The 22243-nt window shown below is 42.2% G+C and overlaps 1 protein-coding gene and 1 long non-coding RNA gene across 2 annotated transcripts in view; one reads left to right on the forward strand and one right to left on the reverse strand.

The window, feature by feature from the left end:
* Positions 1-22243, forward strand: part of LOC130156374 (acyl-CoA (8-3)-desaturase-like) — a 47982-nt gene that overhangs the window by 6390 nt on the left and 19349 nt on the right. The window contains 2 exon segments of the mRNA XM_056354819.1: positions 495-596; positions 788-916. Coding sequence (XP_056210794.1) covers positions 495-596; positions 788-916 — 231 coding nt within the window.
* The window catches only part of LOC130156375 (uncharacterized), a 42189-nt gene continuing 20820 nt past the window's right edge, over positions 875-22243 (reverse strand). Inside the window, exons 6-11 of the long non-coding RNA XR_008824395.1 lie at positions 21863-21954; positions 21159-21291; positions 14101-14185; positions 12386-12549; positions 10456-10724; positions 875-2698 (exon numbers count right to left, since the gene is read on the reverse strand). This is a non-coding gene — a long non-coding RNA (uncharacterized LOC130156375). The remainder of the gene's footprint in view (positions 2699-10455; positions 10725-12385; positions 12550-14100; positions 14186-21158; positions 21292-21862; positions 21955-22243) is intronic.

Raw genomic sequence — 22243 nt, forward strand, 5'->3', positions numbered from 1 at the left:
CTTAGGTTTGCTCAGATATTCATGGAACCAGCGCAAACTCACTCTTTTTTTTTTTTTTTTTAATAATCTAATTTATTTGCCAGTACCTGCTATGGCAGATACTCCTCAAAGAACATTCTTGTGTTTCCATGGGAGTAGAAATGCAACAAAGCTATGGATTTGGAAATTCTTACACTTTCTAACTGGTTACTTGAAAATTATCTATTTGCAATGAGAACAAAAGACTTCCATAGCGTAACATTCAAGTTAATTGCAATGATGCTTTGCTACGTTCCCTTAAGCTGTTACAATAAAATCAATATCTGGTATTGAGCAGCGCTGATGGACAGTAGCCTGCAAGTTCTCAGTGCTGAGCACATAAGACAGCTGGTAGTGTTTCTTGCCCAAAGCAGAAGGAAGATGCACTCATGCTAGGAAGTTTACAGCAATTCCCGAGGCAAATTAATGCAATGCCACCGTGATTCTGTTTGCTCAGTGATCCTTTTGTCTTCCAGATCCAGATGGGCTGGTTCCAACACGATCTGGGGCACTGCTCTGTCTTCAGGAAGCCTAAATGGAATCGACTGCTGCAGATTGTTGTGATAAATGTTCTGAAGGTAATTGCTTCATGGTGGGAATATTCTCTGGGGCTAATCAGGACTAAGCAATGAATGGGAGTGTCTGTACATTCAGGGAGTATCGCCTGTGAGGGGAGTGTAGCGCAGCCAACAGTGAGAGGTGGATAAATAGGGATGGAGTTGTTGATATTGTTCAAGTCTGAATCCCAGATCTTCAACTTTTCCTGCAGGGGTTGCCAGCCAGCTGGTGGAATCACCTGCACAACCAGCACCATGCCAAACCCAACTGCTTCCGCAAAGACCCGGACCTCAACATGCATCCTCTCCTGTTCAGCCTGGGGAAAACGCTCTCCGTGGAGGTGAGCATGGGGAGGGCTGGAGAAGCAAACATTTTAAGGACAGAAAGCTACAGCGTGAGGTATAATAACAACTCTGTTTGTGCCTTTCTGCATAAACTCATGATAATTCCCAAAGTGTTCCAAGATCTGAGAGCCTCCCGTACCGAATGGCTGTTATGAGGCTCAGGCACCAGCTCCCTGAGAAGCAAAGTCTTAAAATTAGGGCTTAAGTTCTCTGTGTTGGTAGAAAAGCAGGACAAGCACCTTGAAGGCAGTCCAAGAATGAGTCAGTCCGCTTGGCATCAGCGCTAGATGTTGTTAGTGATGCTGTAGATAGTGAGTCAGATGTTCCCTCTGGCTCCTTTTGGCTGTGGGAGCTGTTTGGCACCTAAATCCTTTGGGACCAGTATAGCTGCTATGCACAAAACAAAAGCGTAGCAAAATCTTTCTTAATCACCAGTTTTATGGCTTTTGTAAAAATAAAACCCATGAACAGACCCTCCCTCCACCCCTACGATTTCGGACATCATCAGGGTCGGCAAGGTCTCCTTTGCCTTTTCGTTCCTGGCACTTCTGTTTGCTCGTGGGGTGATGAAATGGCCTCTTTGCTAGATAAACAGCCTCTTAAAACAAAACTCTCTCCTTTAGCTGGTAATAAGCAACGAAGTTACGGCTCTCCAAGGCATGTGGAGCTGTAATATTCATACTCCCATGGAAACACAAAAATGCTCTTTGAAGAGTATCTGCCATAGCAGATATTAGGCAAATAAAACAGATTATTTTTTAAAAAAATGAGTGTGTTTGCACTGGTTCCATGGATGTCTGAGCAAACCTATGGTTTCAGCACTACTAAGAAAATCTTGCTTTCTTCCTCCTGTCGCCCTCCAATTTCTCCCGTCTAAGGGACACAAATCCCAGCTCTGCTGCCTCAGAAAGGCTCCTGTAAAGGGTGTTCGTACAAAATACTTACTCATAGAAAACTGTCAGCTGCAACTGGGAAGGATTTTGTCAGGGATCTTCTAAAAGATCTCTCATGGCTATATATTAGCATGAGCATCCAGAGTGGGCTGGCTGTGCTGTGCTGGGTGGGCTGGAAGCGAAAATGTAGGGAATTAGCTCTCATGTCTTCCTGCTTTTTGACAGAAAAGGGCAGGCACACTGTGGGTGAGCAAAATGGGTTTCACTGGTTTCCTTTAGTCTAGTTAATTTGTTTTGTTTAGTACATTTCATTTGTTTTCTTTAGTCCAGTTAATTTGTTTTGGTTTGGTTTTGATCTAGTGAAGACATCTTTGAGGTGTTCAAGTTTTTTTCTCAGTGGTGGAGGAGCTGTGGAAATAGTTTGCTTTACCTCCTTATTATTTTGTCCTTTGAAGAATCATAAGCACAAAATTTGCAGATGATGTTAAGAATCCTTTTATGTAAATACTGAAAAAATACACTGTGAAGAAATGAACTTATTTGTGCTTTTTGGTAAAAAGTTCATCTCTTTTCTGTTTCATGTACTTGAAGGCAAAGTATATGACAAAACAGCAAGGCAGATGTCTGTATAGAGCTTTTACTACCTTGATGTTGCAGAAATGATGTTACGGTCATTATAGGACAGCATCCAAATGCTTATGTCATTTCTGACCACCATCTCCTCTGTTACTCAGAATTTTGGAATATCTGCATCCTACCTTACCTGATACAGAAATTCAGCTGTAGCTTTCACAGCAAGTGCATCCGGCATCCATCCCCACTGAGCTTCCCATATCAGTTTTGATGTTAACCCGTTCCTCCCTGGGCACCACTAGCCTCAGCACCCTACGGTGAATACATGGAATTGGTTCCATCAGACTTTCATTACCATCACTAGAAACTTCTACAAAACTCAAATGACTTGTGAGCATTTGTGTATCCTGCCATGAGGTTTGGAACTCTCCTAAAAATGGCCCTGCTCTGACATTGGCATAACGCCGACATCTGGATAGAGAGGCTCAAACAAAATCTGATTTTCAAGAAAAGGGGTTGAATTAGAGAGATTAAGAGGTAGCTCTCGATGTGTTCATTAGTCAGGAATAAGAAATACCTAATGAAGGGTCTCAGGTCTCCAACCAGCCCATTACAATGTCTTTTCATTTTTCAGCTTGGAAAAAAGAAGAAGAAGTTCATGCCTTACAATTACCAGCATAAGTATTTCATCTGTGAGTATCCCCGCTTCCTTGCAGTGCCATAAGAACTTCACCCAAAAATCATGGCTGCATCTCCTCCCCAAATTAAAGGGTTTAAAGGTACTCCCATTGAAGTGACAGCTTCAGGAAACTTCCTTCACATTGAAGAAAGTTCACTTGAGGAGGAATTGCCCCTCGTGTCTCCGTTAGGATGATGTGATGGTAGGTACTAGAGAGTGCATCAAGTGTGAGGAAGAAAGGAATGTGGAAGAGACGAGGAATTGGTGAGATGAAAAGAGGAAGAGATCATGTGTACACATGGAAGTTAGTGTAAACAGGAGACAGCAGTTTGTCTTCTGCTGAAAAGAAGAATCTTCTTACAGAAGTATATTCTGGAAGATTACTGATGCAGTGAAATTATAAATGTGTCTGTTTTCCTTCTTTCCTTCAGTCCTGGCCCCACTTGCACTTGTTCCCTTCTTCCAGCTGTCCATATTCTACTTCGCCATCAAGAGGAAGAAGTGGCTGGTAAGCACTGCTGGCATGGCCTAGAAAACTTCCAAAAAACATTGCCACTCTGCAGCATATTAACCTCTTGAGGGGTTTAAGGTAAAAGAAGCTGATTCCAGGCTTGCTGCAGCAGGAATGAAGTCAGTGGGGACAGGGAGAATTTTTTAGAAGAGGCTTTTTAGCCTTTTAGCAGAGGAAGAAAATTTAACAGAAAATTATCAGACCTAGGAAGAGTGTTATTGCAGGGCTGTTTGCTGGTCTTTAGTTACTGATGGTAACGTGAGCGCTGTGAAGTGAGGGAATATTTCAGGGATACACTCAACTGGGGGCAGAATGATGGTGTGGATCTTACTCTTGATAAATAAGAGATCAATAAATAACAGATCAATAAATAAGATGATTTTTTATTGCTGTGGTTCAAGTAAAGGGGAGGGAGTGGAGGGGGTTAAACAACAAAGGTTTACTTTCATCTTTTTGTTTGGTTTGGTTTGTTTTTTTTTACAGGACCTGTTATTGGTTGTGTCTTTCAACATCCGAGTCTGTCTCATGTATATTCCTTTAATGGGATTTAACAACTTCATGGTGTACTACTGGCTGTCCAGGTAACACACAGCATACCCACAGCCCCTGTCACTAATATTTGTAAATGATATTGAGCTTCAATGGAAATAAATGAAAAATAATCATACTCACTATGATTTTCTCAGAAAGAAATAGTCAGCCAAGAAGTAACAGTATAACTGCATGTGTGTGTGTGTGTGTGTGGCTGCTCAGGGGCATCTGTAACTCCAGATATAGTGGTTCTCAAAAGGAACTCCAAAAGTGAGGAGGCAAAGGGATGGAACAGAAAATTCTGAATTATGTAAAAGCGCTCTTTTACTAAAGATGTGACTCAGGAAAGTATTTTGCTGGTACATTTGGGTGGGATTAGAGATACGATTAAGTGTTTCTGTGTTTATCTGCCCAGGTACCTGGAGAGCACCTGGTTTATTTGGGTGTCGCAGATGAATCACATTCCAATGGACATTGATTATGATAAGAACAAAGACTGGGTATCTACTCAGGTGAGAATCTCCTTTCTTCTGCTCTGCTGTTCTGAATTACAGGGCAAAGACGACATTGTTATTCTCTTAGCTTTAACGCTGTGCTAATGAGATTTGTCCTTGCCGATCGTTAAAAGGCATGCATTTCTGTAGTAGCCAAACCATTTAAAACTAGCTGGAAAATGGGACATCTAGCTTTAAAAAAAACAACCCTGTTTTTTCACTAAAAGGTTTTGACATATTTTCCACAACACTTTTCCCTTCCTATTATGGAAAAAGTACTGATGGTGTGATAGTCCATCTCCTTTTCAGGCCAATTAAAAAGAAGCAAAGTGGGACTAGATACCGTTAATTTTTTACCCTATAGGTTACAGGTTTCCTGCAGAGAAGATAAATCTGACAAAATTTAGGTCTGATAAAAATGAATATGTAAATACATCTTTACTCACACCTATACTGCCTCCAGCAGTATAATCCCACAAAGTGGGTTCTAAGGATTTGTCCTTATATTAAGGGGAAAAGAACCCAGCATGGTATTCATCTGACCAGATCTGGATGTCTACACGTGAACACCTGTTACATTCACTGGAGAGGCAGAGCCATTGCTAGAGCACGATTCATCTTACTCTAAAATAGACATCTAAATCAGGTCAGATGAATGTGGGACCATAAAAATTTATCGTTTTCTCCATTGACTCTAAAGTGATGAGATCAGATTCAGATTTCAAATTAAAGGTGTCTGAATTAGGTGAGATGAAGCCTATGTACACAAATCTTTGTTCTCATACTTTTGCATTTGACTTTACTTGCACTAGTTGGAGGAGACCAGAAGATTTTTTTTGCTTCTTTATTGGGCATCTTTTCTTTCCATCCAAGTGAAAGAACCCTTTAAAAAATCACAGCTAGAGTTGTGTGCATGCCAGTGAAGAAGTTATTCCTGAATGAAGAGCCAGCCGAATTAACCTGTATCCCAACAACCCATTTCAATCTAGCCTTCATGTAATTCTTCAGGGCGGTGATGGCTATAATCCCTGACTCTAACTTGCCTTTTATGCTAGACAAGGGTAGGTAATAATTGCTGGGGTTCAGTTCTCAGACTTGCATAAAAATAAAATCCAAATCATGTGTTTATTTGGTCTTTTTTCCTCCTAGCTCCATGCAACCTGCAATGTGAACCAATCTTTGTTCAATGACTGGTTCACTGGGCACTTGAACTTCCAGATTGAGCACCAGTGAGTATGATTATGGGGAGAAGGGTGGGAATAATATGGGGCACTTAAAACTGAGAAAGGCCATGTAGTCTCACATTAAACCATTCCAGGAGACCCTTTGTCCTCCTTCTGGGGGACGGCAGGGAAATATTTTGGACAGAGGGAACAGGGAGCGGTGCAAGCAAAGTCTGACAATAACTCTCTCCCATTCAATCCCGCAGCCTTTTCCCCACGATGCCTCGACACAACTACTGGAAAGTAGCTCCACTGGTGAAAGGCCTTTGTAATAAGCATGGCATTGAGTATAAAAGCAAGACTTTACTGACAGCCTTTGTAGATATTTTGCAGTAAGTATCAATTAACAAGAGTTTTGCACTGGAATAGCATGTAAGGGAAGGACGCAGTTTCAAATCAATATCCTTGAAGAGATATTGATTTGTCTTGTGAGGCCAGCACCTCACCACCCTCACAGGGAAGAATTTCTTCCTAATATCTAAACCTAGAGTTTATTTAGGTCTTTCTGAAAGCACTTTGATTTTCAAAAATTTTCCACATTTCAAGGATTTTTTTGTCTTCCTGAAATCCTCTCAACTCATTCCCTGTAGTCAGACTTTTCCGTGTGGTGTCCATGCAGTTTTTAACCCTTTTTCCCCCCATTTACTTCTCTTCACACCTAAACTACAGTTTGCTTCCCATGAAGTTGAATATTGTCTCCCCTAAGTGATTTTTCACTTTCTGTTCCTGCAGTTCGCTGAAGGATTCTGGGGAGCACTGGCTTGAAGCATATCTGCATGGATAGAAAGCGGCAGCTCTCAAAGGGAAGCTCTTCACCAGACAACTGCTGCAAAGAGTCAGCACAGACCATCAGTGTCTGTGCATCTTCTGGCATAGAAACCTGGGAGCTGGGCAAAGCTAATTTCAGTAAGAGTGGGTGGGAAAGTGGTTTAAGGATACATTTTTTTCTTGTTCCCAACCATGAACCTTTATTTTTCCTGCTCTCAGTCTCAGAATTTAGAGCCATGATGAACTGAGCCATTAAATCAGGAAGAAGTAGCTCTTGAATCAACTTGATCAGTCCACTGGACATGCCAGCTTCTTGCTTATGGAAAAAGTTTGAAAAGAAATTCCTCATAAAGTCACGGAATTACAGAATGGTTTGGGTTGGAAGGGACCTTAAGGATCATCTAGTTCCAATCACCTTCCATCAGTCCAGGCTGCTGCCAGCCCTGTCCAGCCTGGCCCTGAGCACTGCCAGGGATGGGGCACCCACAGCTGCTCTGGGCAGCCTGTGCCAGCACCTCGCCACCCTCACAGGAAAGAATTTCTTCCTAACATCTAATCCAAATCCACCCTCCTTCAGCTTAAAACCATTCCCCTTTGCCTCATCACTACAAGACCTGGTAAAAAGTCTTTCTCCATCTTTCTTCTAAGCCCGCTTCCAGTACTGAGAGGCAGCAATAAGGTTTCCTGCTTGGTGTTTCTGGCTCAGTGGATCAGTGGTGATGGGACAGGACAAAGCAAACTGCAGTAAGTCAGGACACATTAGGATATGGGGGAGTCTTTAAGGGATATTCTAGAATTGATAGTATAAGTATGCAAAGGACAAGACAGTCTGGGGTATGTCCCCATTGCTGCTGATCACTGTGCACTACTTGCTCTAACTGCTTCGGTGTTGTAACTTGTACTGTTTGTGGGTTGCATAGGGAGGCAGGTAACTAGATGCTAAGTTGTACAGCTGTAATAGCTGGTTTGAATGCAGTCCAAAGAGGTTGTACAGCATGTGTTATTTATGTGCATAAATATATGTGGTGCTTAGGGACTTGGTTTAATGGTGGACTTGGCAGTCCTGGGTTAATGGTTGGACTTGATGATCTTAAAGGTATTTTCCAACCTAAAAGATTCTTTGAGTCTATGATTCGATGTATATATTTCAATTGAGTGGTGACTGTGCTGTCTGATTAGCTTTCTGATGTAGACAAGCTCTGAATAAGACTAAGAGGCCCAGGCACTGAGGAGTATGTCTGGATTGCAAGGGTATTTAGGGTACTCTTGATTTTGTTGAGTTTTATACATATTAATTTTTCTCTAAATGCTGATTGCCTGGTGATTTCAAGGACCTGTGGGCACCTACATTGGTTATTAGGCAACTAAGTATATTTGTGGCTCTGTTCCTATAGCCAGAAAAGGAATTAAATCCTATCTAATTATGTCATCCCATTGGGCCTTGCAAACTTTTTTTCTCTTCCAACATCCCCAAGAACCAGCTCCTTTTTTGGAACTCTTTCTTACCAGCTTTGTGCCTGATACTTAGCTCTTTGGCCTCAAGAAGGACCTAGCCCTTCTGTGCTTGTGGTCAAGGACAGCTTCTGCTAGTGGAAAGTGTACTGGCCACCTGTATAGATGCCCTGTACCTCTCCAAGAACACTATGGGTTTTTGGGAGAGCCAACAAAATGAAAAAGCTAGGAGCGAGCCTATAGCAGAGTATTTTTCACTGGAAGTGCTTTAAACATTATGGGAAAGGTAAGCGGTAAATGAGGAGAGATGAGCACTGAATAACACAAAAGAAATGGAGGATGCACGAAAGAACAAGGAGATGTGTGAGTATCAATTAACAGCAGGACAAAAAGGAGAGGGGAAAAAGGCTGAGTGGTGATAACATGGTTATTTGGAAAAGCTAGAATATAGGAAAAAAGAGAAATTATAAAAATATCAGTAAAGCTCCTCTTCATGTTTTTTAGATCAAAAGTCAATACCTGTTTTAGAGAGAGAGTGTGACCTCTAATTAATCTTGCTGATTTTGCAAAGGAATGATGATTCAATGATGACATTTTCCAATCTCATTTATAACTAATACAGGCCATTAGGGGCCAGTTGAGCCATACTGGCAAAACCTGTATTGTGCTGTACTCACCTAACCAACCTAAAACCACAAAGGCAGCTTGTAATGGCAAATAATTAGGCAATTTGCTCCTAAAAGCAAAGACCACGTAGAAGAAAAGTGGTTCTTCTCCTCTGCCATTCACACCCAGAACTCTGTGCCCCAGCTTTCAGCGGAAAAACCACCCAAAGGAGGAAAATGTGGAAGATCGTACAAGGAGAGACCACCGTGAACAATGTGACCCATCTGCAGCATGTTGATGACCAACTTACCTGTGTTACAAGCTACAGCCACCAACAGCCGCCTTCGAGGTAACAAACCATATCAAGCCCAACACACAAAGCAGAAGGAGTTTGGACTTCTATTTTTGCCTTTGTTTTTTAAGAACATCCCCATTTAGTCTTTTATTATTATTATTATTTTGCATGTAGGTGCAGGCATTAATAACACTGTTCTGGTTATTTCCTAATAATAGCTGACAGATGTCATTGAAAAGGATCCTGATTAAAAAAGTAGTTTTAAAAAAGTGCTTTGAATGTAATTTGAAAATCCCTTCCAACTAGGGCCTAGAGAAATTCTGTGTTCCCAAATCCAGGGCTGGTTAGAAAGGTGATATCCACAATTATGTGCAACAGTAGTAACGTTTTGTATGTATTTAAGTGATAGTGCTGTCTTAAGATGAATGCAGAGATTTCACTGCATGCTCTACTTTGTAATACATGAAGACATTTTAAATAGATAACTTGGTGAAGGTAATATAAATATTAAGGATTCCTACTTTTTTTTACCAGTGAGACTTGAAAGCTGTGCTGATTAGATCCCGAGTCGCAGTGAGATCCTATAAATACAAGACTGACACAAACTGGTTCTTTCTGGTGTCAGTCTCATAAATCAAACTGATTATTCGTTGCATTTAGTTAGCATTTTACTCGTTGGAACACAGTAATTTATTGAGTCTGTCTTTTTGCAACCTCATTTTAATTAAAATGTTTCTGTCTCTTTAATTGATTCAATGGCTGCTCTGTGAGAATACTCATTTTTTATCTACTTCATAAAGGTTATTAACAATTAAGCTGGTTTACCAAATTCTAACATGGTTCACAAACTTCAAGGGGCCAGGGTAACAGCTGATGAGAGGCAAGCCCTTCATTTTGCCTTTGCACTACTACTGAGGTCCCTAATGGTCTGATTAGTACTAATAATAAGTACTAATTGGAAATTGCCCCAGCTGTGACGCTGGTATAGAGGGACAATAAAATGTGCTCAGTGCAAGCTTGTTCAACAGAAAACTTATGTGACAAGAGGCTAAGAAGACTGAAATACAGGTTTTGTGCTTAAACAGTCTACTGGAGACTGTAATCTGACTCATCATGTTTTTCATAACCTAATGTTCCCTGCAAGATGGTAGATGTAATCTGGGATACCCAGAAGAAACAGGGAAATTGGGGAAATAGCTTGCCAAATCCTGCTTGCTTCAGGAGTTTATACAGGAGTTTATACTGAGATTCTACTGGAAGTGGTTTTGCTTATACAGGTAGAGCAAAAAAGCAGAAGAAATGAGGCAAGGTCACTGACAGCTATTAGGAGTCAGATTGTGCTCGTGTAAATATAGCATGTCGTGCAGGGTAATGCAGCATGCTTTTTATTCTGCAGCAATCCTATGCCCAGCTTCTCATAGTAATTCAATGTTTAATAAGGAACAGAGACAATCTTTTATAGTAAAAGGAGGAAGAATGTTATAAATCTGTTATTTTTTCTTCCACTTACCTTCTTGTTCTCATATTACACAACCCCAGTATTTTCCTTTCACTTCTCAGCTTTTCGCTCACTCTCCTCTTGGATGATTTTGATCATTGCCTCCCTTAACTCTTTTCCAAATGGGTCTTCATCAACCTCTTTCCCACCTTCAACTCATCAATATTTCCTGTCTCCTCATGATTAGACAAATTCCAGGCTTTCTACCCTGTAGGTTCTCTGAAAGGTTCGAAGGATGCTGACTTGGTGGCTGTTTGTATGGGTAAGTAATGTCGACAAAGCTGCAGCAAACATACACAAAAAAGAATTGTGAAGCTTTGAGGATAAGGATAGGCTTGGCTTAACAAGGCTTATTTCATGATGAAGGAAGGCATGTATAGCATTTCCCTCTCCTAAATTTTTATCTTTGCTTTTGTTCTTCACTCAGGCTTTAGATCTAGGGATGCAATTGGATAACATGGTTTGGGTGGAATCTGAAAGAATTTAGAAATGGCAAGAATAACTCCCTTTTCTACTGACACCTTGCTTTGTGTGGCAGGACCTCGGCTTAGCACCTGCCCTCTTACCTTTCCACATGGTAAAATGATTCCCATAAAAGACTACTTCACTCATTCCTCTTACAACCCACTGCTGCAAAAAATTGCTAGCGTTCTTCAGTGTTATTGCATAAACTCTTAAATAATTGGTGGCCAACTTGTCTGTTGCCTGACCTGAAGGGAATTACAACGTGTATATATATAGTGTATATCCATTCAGAGACAGTCAGGCAGAAATAGGGACGATATCTACAACGCAGTGTGATGAGACAGGTGACTGTGTTCCAGCTTACCACCTACAATGCCTTTTCTTCAGGTGTTGCCTACAGCCGGCACCGTAGGTGTGTTCTGCTATTACACCAAAGCACTTCAAATGCTGAGCTGTGCTCCTGTGCATGTACAGAACTGCCTTGGTCCGAGCAATTTCCCTCTTAGCACCCACCTGAGGGTGGGGCATATTCGGTTTTCCTGCCTGCTGTATCCCCCGAGGGGCCTGATCCCACAAGCGTGCTCGGAACACGCTTGACAAGTGCTGTCAGGACTCTGCTCTTCAGAGAACATTCCCATTTGTTTTCTTTCTAAAATGGAGACGGAAGAGGTCATCCTCTGCTTTTTCATAATACGGTGGTTATACCGTTGGTACAGCAGGTTTAGATCTCTCTCTAGCAAAAGCAATGCGAAGCCACAGCGCCCACCTCTCAGCATGTATGGACAGGGTGGTGATGTCCCCCTCCCCCTGGCAGGCGTACCACCAACAAAGAATTGCAACTGGCAGAACTGGCCTCTCATTCATGGCATTTCTTGTTTGGTTCTTTGAATGCTTCCCGGGCAGGAATTCAATCCCCATTTTAGATGCTTCTATACCTTAGGTTCAATAGCTACTGATAATTGCAGGAGCAATTTCCATCCTCTGTAATTGCTTTCATAAGAGCACTGTGGTATCTGAGCTGTTATCTCAGGCAGCCTAGGCCCTTAAGTTGTGCTTCTGAGCCCGTTCTTGCTCCAGCTCCACAAGGGACTAGAAAATGGTGTGCCAGGACTGAGTCAATTGCTCAAATGTTAATTTTCGGTATGCTTTCTGTGGAACTGCTATCAAGGGGCATGCCCTGTGCACACACTGCAGCCTGGGAAGCACCATGGTGGGTCTCTGGTACCAGGAAGAAACACTTTAAAATGAGGATAGTGCCTCTCCTGTCCTCCCTTTTCTACTGACACCTTGCTCTGTGTGGCAGGGCCTCAGCTTAGCACCTGCCCTCTCACCTTTCCACATGGTAAAATGATTCCCATAAAATTTTCAATAGCAACAGCAATAGCAGTAGCAATAGTACTGAAAATGAAAGGGAAAAAGAAATAAATCCCAAAGAAAAAAATCCCCCAGACAACTGATGCTCAGTGTGCTCGCTCACCTCCCACTGACCTATGTCCAGCCAGTCCCCGAGCAGCTATCGGCAGGCCCCAGCCAACTCTCCCCAGTTTCTATACGGAGCATGATGGTTTATGGTATAGAATGTCCCCTTGGCTAGCTTGGGTCAGCTGTCTGGGCTCTGCTCCCTCCCATCTTCTTGTGCACCTGCTCACGAGCAGAACATGGGAAACTTGAAAAGTCTTTGGTTCAGAGTAAGCGCTACTTAGCAACAACTAAAGCATCAGTGTGTTAAAAACATTATTCCCATACTCAACCCAAAACACAGTGTTGTACCAACTACTAGGAATAAAATTGACTCTACCCCATCCAAAACCAGAACAAGGTGCCAGCTTTGCCTTGCAGCACATTTAAGAGTCAGTAATGGGCTCGTTAATGAACTGTTGAGTTCAAGTGATCACCTGGACACAGGGGATAAAGTGGGGAAGAGGCCAGTGTAGTGATTCTACGTTAACATGACATGTCATGCAACGTAGGCATTCCCTTTGGACTGGCACTGCTATTGTATTGACAGCGTGTACAGGAGTGTTGCCAAATGCACTTCCATAAGAATAGAGTCATCTCTGTGCTTAATGTATATAACTACAATAAGAACTAAAGATCAAGTCAGAGATGGTCTCTTTAAGATCTTTAAGTGTGGGTAGTTTTTACCTCCTCAGCACTTTAATGTCAACTTAGAAAATTATCTATATGGGGACAAAAAGTAAATAAATTTGTTCAGCTCCTACTTTCTTATGCCATGCGGTATCAGAGGGTCACTCAGACCGATTCTCTAAGTGCCCGTGTGTGACAGCAGCTTCACTCTGCTTTGGTTTAAGTATCAAGTGTAAAAAATGTTATGTATTTTAGAATCACCTATTTATCAGTGCACAATTGTTGCACCAAAAAAATGGTGCACTGATACACACAGTTTTGTAGCAGCACAGTATGGAGAACATTGAGTAAGAGCAAGATAATTATGCAAATAAAGTCTATATACTCTGCAAGAACTGCCACGTACAGAAATCTACATGACCCTAATTTTCACTCTGATTCATAAACCATTTTGGTGAACAGAACCGTGCATGACAGTTGTGTATCGTTCAGTGTGTACCTGGAGCTTGCTTACACAGGCATTTCTACCCACTTACAACCTCTTACACCAGCATCACACAAGACATCAATTACTGCTGTCTAGGGGGCTACTTAGCACAACAAATAGACAAAAAATGTCAGATCAGAGTAATATTCCAGCCAGCCCACTCTCCACAATGTGGATGCCTGAAGAAGGATATAAAAAGAGATTCAATAGGGATTAATTTACAATGCTTCTTTTATTATCTTATATGGACTGACTATGTGGTGACTTATCCAATGTGGGAAAGAAAATACCAGCTGCTCTGGCCACTGAGGCTGTTGCTGGCAGTGATTTAAAGGGTGGCTCTTCTTAGGAATTACTCACTCCACTTCCACTGACCTACTAGGACCTTTGAAATCTCACCCTCATGCTAGATACCCCAAGTATTAACCTAACCTTCTATTCCTCTTCAATTACAAAATAGCCTAAGACACTTTGCCCTGTTGCAATGCAAGTGGATTTCCTCATGAAGCTGAAAAAGGATTTATCTTCATTTTTTAACATTTGTTGAAGTGGGCACTAGAACTACACACACCATGAGAAAAAAAACCCCACAGTAATAATACACAGGGAAGACTCACCACCGCTTTGCCTCTGTATGATTTTTCCTTCCTGCATATTCGGAGAATACGTACTCTTAGCTATAACATCACAGTAGACGCTTACCTAAAAATAGAGATTTATGTCATTAAAATCTATTATTTCAAACTAAGGTTCCCTGTATTATTCCTGTTATGTCAGGGTGAGCAGAGTCAACCGATTTTGGAATGTTATACCTTGCTTTCTATCAGGGCCTGCTGGGATTTCTGATGCACTGTTTCAACACCCCATTATGAAGCTCCAGTTTGTTGAATCAGAAACACTTTTATTCACCAGCCACGCACATCAATGAGCAAAGCAAAGCAGGCATGTGCTACCCATAAAAATACTCATTATAACAGCTTGAAATGTCAGCTGTGGGACATGAGCTAAAAGTTTGATGTTGCAGCATACAGAATTTGCTCAATGTGTGATGTAAGCTTCTTAATCCTATGAATAAAGTCGCAAGCTGTGGGTGTGTGAAAATGAAAGAGAGGTTCTCAGGGTGCTTTTAAATCCTTTTTCATTATTTGATTTATTATTATCCTCATGTCATCCTTTTACTGCCCTTACCAACTTCTAAATAAAAAAAATACCTTCCATGCGAGGCTGTGACATGCTGACAGTCAGCCACCACGCACCCATCCAGCCAATTCCTTATCTACCAAATAGCCCATCCATCACCCCCGGATCCCTCCGCTTTAGAGAGAAGGATGTTGTAAGGGACCATGTCAAAGGCCTTACAGAAGTCTAGACAGATGACATCGTAGCTCTTCCCTCGTCCACTAACGTAGTCACTCCACCATGATTTATTCATTCCTCACTTGCCAGCCATATACATTACAAGTTAATTATTTTTTTTTTCCCCACTTATGGTAAAAAGCTACTATAGACACAAGCAAGACAAAAAACTTCAAAATGGCAGCCTGCATTGTAGTGAAAAAAATGATTTCCATGTGTAGTTTCTCCTACAGCTTTCTTAACACAAAATCTTGCAACAGCATGGGTTGTCCCCACTATTTGCCAGCTGGCAGGTTTAAACTTGCAGAATTCGTGTTCATTCTGATTAATTCATTTTCCCCTACATTTATTTTTGATTTATAAATTAAAATGAACTATTAAAAGCTTCCAATTGGAGTTGGATTTATGCCCCTGCTCTTTCATCATTTGAAGTATGTGGAAAGCCTCCACTTTCTTTTAGTGGTCCCTAACGTACGTTGCACAAAGGGTGACAGAGGAGTGATCGGTTACAAGTCCAGTGTTGAGCCCCACAGGTGCTGCACAAAGTTTGCACTTTATAGCAATGCCCACAGATTGCAAACCTAAGCCATGTAGAAGAATTTTATTTACTATGCAGGAAGACTTGTAAGCACAGTTTTAGGCAAATTAGTAGCCCATAGCAATTATTTACTGTCTAATGCATGTAGTAAATGGCTGGGATCAGCATGGTGGTGGATCTTCTGTTGCCTCTCCCTGGTTGTAGCTAAAACTCTGCAATATTTCCTGCCCAAGCTGTCCTTTGTTGCTAAATCTTTTTCTGCAACAAACTACTTAGATTGAGGGCAAGCTCCAAGTGGTGGTTTCTGCTTTGGACAGACTTTGTGGGCAGGTAAAAAGGAGCAGTAGGAGTTTGAAGGCAGGCCACCTCTAACTAGCAGCAGTATGCTCTTTTTATCCGGAGGATGTTAAGGCAGCAGGCTGGGAGCACGTCCTGCTTTCTGTGCTCTCTGGCATGAGATAAGATTTAGCAGGGTGTGATAACGGAGTAGAAAAAGTACTGAGGAAACTTTTCCCTGACTCAAAAAATATGTTATTGGGACTGTGATTTACAGTTTGACCATCCCTCCAAAACCTGTCCTCTTCAACGAACCAAGGGACCTGTGAGAAGAAAAATCTCAACTCCATTTTCCTCCTTTAATCTTTTTAATTCTGTGTATCATAGGCATGAGTTCCTCATTCTAACCAGTTACATTTAAAAATATTTGGTGACTAAAGGTACTGTGTCTTATTTTTAACTAACGTCTCCTTTTTTCCTGTACGGACCGTTAATTTGCAGCCTTGCTAATTTCCCAGTTCAAAATCAGAATATCCCTAGATAGTTTCATTGTAGTCATAAATAGGATCTGTGTAGGTTATCTTGCCACCTTCATCTCTTGCTAATAACAACTTGTGAAGGGATTTACCTCAGGGCTACTCTCCAGTTTTGCTGCTCCTGATGTTTTGCTGCTTGCTCTTCCCGCTCTGAGTTTCTTTGATAGGAATCCTGGTGGGGTGTCACATCTAATGCCCAGATGGAGGCAGCCAGGCTGTTTCTGTGTGAGCTGTCCTTCTCTATACAAGCCTATTGGTATTTCTTACCACAGGTACACCCAGTGTCTTATGCACAGCAAAGGAGAAGAGATCCCCGCTAATTTCTTGCAAATTGTAAGTATGCCAAGAGTAACAGAAATAACGGCAGCAAATCTAAGTAGTTGGCTCTTCCAGGGAGCTGTACAAGAGCCCTGCTCCCTGTCCTCACATTGTGATGCCTTTCAGGCCTTGATCAGCATCGACTGCAGTCCTTCCACGTCGCCCTCTTGATTCAACTCAAGTGGCTCTTCTCCCCTCACCTGCTTGTTGCAGCAGGAGAGACAAACCCAGGTTTGGTTCTCCATGCCAGCGTGGTTTCTTCTTTCTCACCAGCGTTCTCCTGGAGTGGTTGTTCCCCTCGGTCCTGCTCCCTAAGTCTGTAGTACCATAAGTCTTCTGTGCCTACCTCAAGGATCCTGTTACCTCCTTTTCTCTCAGCGCCTTCCCAACACCATTCCAGCCTGATTCCCTCAAGCTCCAATTCTCCTTCTAGCCCAGCTGCAGTGCCCTTTACCCTGGCATGGACAGTCACCCAGTGTCAGCGTAGCTGGGGCTGGGTCAAGGGAATAAAAGTTTGCCTTCCGTTTTGTTCTTAATGAAAGCATGACTTCAGAAAAATCTGTGGAATATAACTTCCTTTGCTGCTGCTTCTTCAGAGCTGCAATGCTTGTGGAGCAGAAGATTCCTGGAAAAGGAACACTCTCCTGACAAGCAAGTTTTTTAATGACCTCAGATACTAAAAGCAAGGTTGAGGCACTGCTGCCTTGTTTATACAACTACTTTATTATCTTCCATGAGGGTGTTGTCACTGTTTAGTTGCATGAACCAAGGTGTGTCTTGCCTTCTTCTTGCTGTAGTGTCTGAATCTGCTGACAGCAATATAATTCCTCTTGTCCCTAAAAAACACCCTTTTAACATGTTTCCCACTGTAGAGCTACCCTAGGGACAGGGCAAGGTTGCATGGATTTTAAATAAAATCTATGGCAAGGTGATCAAGAGTTGTCTCTGATCATGGAATGGTTTGGGTTGGAAGGAACCTTTATAAAAGACATCAAGTCCAACCCCCTGAAACAAGCAGGGACATCTTCAAGTAGATCAGGTTGCTCAGAGCCCCATCCAACCTAGCCTTGAATGTTTCTGGGGGTGGGGCATCTACCACCTCATAACCTCATAATCATAACCAGTATCTCTTCCTCTATTCTTTTTATAAGAAAAGCCGCGCTGTGTCAGGGCCTTGAGTACACTAACAGGTCTTAATGGCCCTGAACAGCCTTACCTGGACCCACACCTTGACCAGGGTTTCCATCTAAACTCAGCTCTGGGTCTTCATTCCCTCCCTGCGCTCAGCTAGGCTTGGCCATGGATCCCACTGACCCTGACCCATGGACCTGCTTCATCACCACAAGCTTTTTCCTGGTTTTGGGGCTTGGTTGGGCCTGGCTGCCATCCCAGACCTGCCTTGCTCAGCTCTCCGACACTGTGAGACAGATCCTAGCTGACATGGCCCTGCTGCCTGTGGCAGTCCTGTTCTCCATCTTGTGGGGAGCTGCGCACCTTGGCTCCGTCCTGACGGACTACTCTTGGTCTGCAGCTAGAGCTTGTACCTCGAGTGCCATCTAGGTCTTTCTGTGACTAGCCAAAGAAGCTTCCCAGAGCATTTGCAGACTTCTAAACTGACTTGTGTCCTGCTCATTTCATCTAGAATCACAGAATATCTTGGGTTGGAAGGGAGCCCTAAGGATCATCGAGCCCAACTCCCTGTTCCTTGCAGGACTACCTAAACCACACAACTAAGAGCATCATCCAGATGCTCCTTGAGCTTCGAGAGGCTTGATGCCATGACCTCTGTACTCGTCGGAGTGCTAGGAGAGGTGGAAAATCCTGGCATGATTTCCACAGGAGGAAATCTGTTTGCAATTCAAACAGTTTAGAGCTAAGGCCTCTCTCCAGGAGAAAAATCGGAAAGAATTAGGAAAAATAATCCAAGTTTGCCTCCTTGTGGTATTGTCCTGCTGTTACGCTGGAAATGAACCACTTTTTCCTTTCTTTGTATGAATTCCTCCCTGTTTGCTGCTGAGACCGGAACAGCTGTGTTCGTAATGGGTTTCTTTGAGCAGCCCATGTCTTTCAGCACTTCAGTCGTTATTTTGGAGACCCTAATGCCGGCCAGCGCTGTTCAGGTAGGACAAAGACATGATGCAGTTTTGCCTGATAATACCAGGCACTACAACACAGTGCTCCTGCATTGAAGTCCTGTGCATAGCACAGAAATTTTACCCAAAGAAGCGTAATGACAATATGAAACACCTGAATATCTTTCTCCTGAATTACTACTGCTATCATTTGAATTAGGTGCATTTGGAAATGAAAAGGCAGTGCGGTCGTTAACTATTTGTTAATAGCACACAGTTATGCAGCTGGAGTTACTCAATCGAAGCACAGTTCGGTGGGTAAAAGAATCCAAACTGTCTTCAGCAAGAGAGTCTGGCACTGTTTAAGACAGAGCAGGAAGCCAATAAACATTAAAAATATAGTAGGAATATAAGGACTTGCAGGGAAATAAAAGGAATTACAGGGAAAGGCTCAGGAAATGGTTAAGGGCCTTTCTCCTTACGCAGCCCCCTCCCACAGGTGAAAGAGACCCTCATCCTCAGAGTTTTATGAAAAATCTTATGTCCAGGGAAGACTGAAACAATATTTTTTGAGACTGGTTGACTGATTCACCAGCAAAGCTTCAGCTTGCTTACCAGCTACCCCTGGTCTTTGCGATTCTTTCAGCAATAAACAAAACCACACACAACCAAAAGCCAAAGCCACACCAGGCTACACACTTTTAAAAATTATTTCCGAATTACACAGTTATCAGTCTTCTTAGGAAGTAAGGAACCTTGCCATCAACAGCTGTAACAAACTCATAGAAATGAACAAGAGGAAAATCTTGGACAACTTCTCATTCCCAGCCTAAGAAAATGCAGAGTACAGAAAGGCAAATTCTGTACTTCTCGTTTAGAAAGCATTAAAAAAAATAATTTCAGAATTTTGCTAAAAGTATTTGATTAAAATCACTGGAAGATCTCTTTCCCCAGGACAATGGGCAAATTACAAACCCCACAATGGCGAGTGGGTAAACCACATGCTAGGTATGGGGCTAGCTGTGGCCACTTGGAAATACTAGTTTCTAAGTAGCTCATAAAGAGAGAAAAGATGAGATAATAACTTGAACATTGTGGGTTAATTTGTAATAACAGTGCATTTGAGAGCCAGGACTACATGGGACTTAGAATTTACAACTTTAAGCCAAATCCTGTACATTTAGAGCAGCCACTCCAGCACCTGTAGAAGGAGGACAGCTGTCCACTTGGGAATTCACAGTGTGAAGTTCACAACAGCGGCTTGCAGATGTTTTTGCTCCCTCTGTGTCCTGACTGCTCTGCATCTTGTTCTTTGAATGAATTTGATTCACATGTTTCCCCAACAAATTGTGGGGGCTTGTTCATAAACCAGAGAACCTGGCAGTCACTTGCCTACATACCTCACTTGCCTGCGAGCTTAAACAAGGCGGTTCAGCATTCTCACCTCACATGCAATTAGTGTTGTTTTTCGACATGATGTGGAGAAAGGAGCAAGCAACAGGCATGTTTCTCCAGCACCTTCTTTTTTGATATAGCTTTGGATACTGTGAAGAGTTCACCAGTGTCCAGGAGGACATGTCATCTTTGAGGAAATGATCTTGGCAACCACAGAAGCTGTTCTTTGCTACCAGCATATGGTGCCTCATTTTCTGAGGGGCAGAGACTCAGGGTCTGGGTGACAGGTCAGAGTTCTTGAGTTCCCTCCTGCACAAGAATAGTCCAAAACCCTTCTCCAAGAAATGGAGCACAGGAATAGCTCCATGGCCTCTTGTACTAGCCTCTTGTTTCAATCCGTCTTGCAAAAAGTGGAAGGGGATTTAGTCTGACAGTAAATTCTTGACCTAAAACTGCAACAGACAGCAAGACACAGACAAAGGATCAGTCTGGCCGAACTGAATATTTAGTTATTCTGCGCATTTTCAAATTCAAATAAACCTACAAGCAAGGGTATTTACTCCACTCCAACATGCAAAGTGAGTTAACAGAAGTCTCAAGAGAGAGCACAGTGTTTGTTTGAGTACAGTTTGAGTCTAAATAACAGAGCCTAGTTTCTCATAACTTTATTTTCTTTAATTGCAAGTTCCAGTTGAAAGGGTCTTTTTTTTTTTTCCTCTTTTTTTTTTAACACATTAGTTCCTCTCGGTCTCATAACAGCTGAGCCCTCAGTGGAGACACTTGAATGAGCTTTCAGAACCAACTGTTAGTTTATACAAACTTGTAGGAACTGATTCTGGGCTTATTTTAATTAAATTTAGTGTAGAGGTCCCAGTGAGTTCAATAGTTGTTGGCTGGGAGGAAAAGTGAGCTGATAAACAGGCAGGCACCTGTCAAATCTCATTTTCTTGGAAAACCAAGCTAAAAAATGTCGAAGAAACATTTGTGGCTTACAAGCTGTGATTTATTTTTCAAACGAAACAGGGAAGAAAAGAGCAAAGAAACTAGTCCTTTTCTCTCATACCCAACCAAGGCACTGAGGTCTGCTCCTTTTGACCCGTCTTTTCCTCAGGACACTTCCCGCTTGCCCTATTTTAATGTCCCTTGCAAAATTGCATTACTTTAATATCTGCGAGGCAGCCTACCTGAAGGTTCTGTCTGGATAATGAGTTACTGCAGCAAATACAGAAGGAGCTCAGGGCGTGAGTAACCAGTGTGAAGTCCATGACCATTTGCTGTCCACTTTCCACCGCTAATTGCTATGTGTCAGCTCTGCGCCTGCAGTGGAAAAAGGTAAATACTTTAAAAGCTGAATAGAAATTCTGCACGTGAGTACTTAGATCAAGGTCCTGGTTAAGGAGAGAACAGAAAGTAAAGGGTGACATGAGGCTAGGTCATGTTCGGGTCTGTAGGTTTCCTAAGACGTGATGCTAGCAGGGCATTAAAACCTGGTCCACTATGGGAAATTATTGGTGATATGCCATAAAAATATGGCAGTGACTGCAACAGGTGCTCTCTTTCAGTGCTGATGTGGTAAAATTGTGATTTCCCAACCTGTTTCAAGCTGGCTCACGAACACTGTGGAAACCCAGGGATGTTCCTGTCCAAAGCAGGTCCCACTTCCTTATGCAGGACAAATGGACCTTTTTTAGTATACATCTAAAATCAGATTGTCAAACCCAAAATGCAAGTTACAGAGTTAAACTAAAATAAGAGTATAGGGCTTTTTAAAGCCTAAAAATACTAGCAATATTTCTAAAATAAAAAAAAAAAACATTTTAAGAACTTAAAAGGAATTTCTTTCCCCTGTCCCACCCCTACCCCAAGAAAACCTTCTCCCACCACTCACCAATTTCTGAGTTCCTCTTATGTACACAGGTCACAGTTGCAGGTTTTTTCTGAGTAAGCATAAGGCACCTTTTTCCCCTTCTTCTCTTTACTCTGTGAATACAGGATTCTTTTTTTCTACTTTTGTGACCGCTGAGAATGTTACTGTGACAAAAAATACCCAGAATTGTAGTGCTCACAATAGAAAAGCAAGTGCTGATAGTGCCACTGAAAATGCATCCCAAAAGAAAACAACATAGGTCAGTGTCTTGGGATAAATACCAAGGCATTAGAAATAGCAGAAGTTTTTAATCTCTCTCCTTATTAGGTTATGTCTAGGGGCAGTTTACAGAGAGAAGGGATGTGGTGTCCTGGCCTAGGTTTAGGCTTGCATCTGCTTTGC

This window comes from Falco biarmicus, chromosome 10 (assembly GCF_023638135.1).
Source record: "Falco biarmicus isolate bFalBia1 chromosome 10, bFalBia1.pri, whole genome shotgun sequence".
NCBI classification, from domain to species: domain Eukaryota; kingdom Metazoa; phylum Chordata; class Aves; order Falconiformes; family Falconidae; genus Falco; species Falco biarmicus.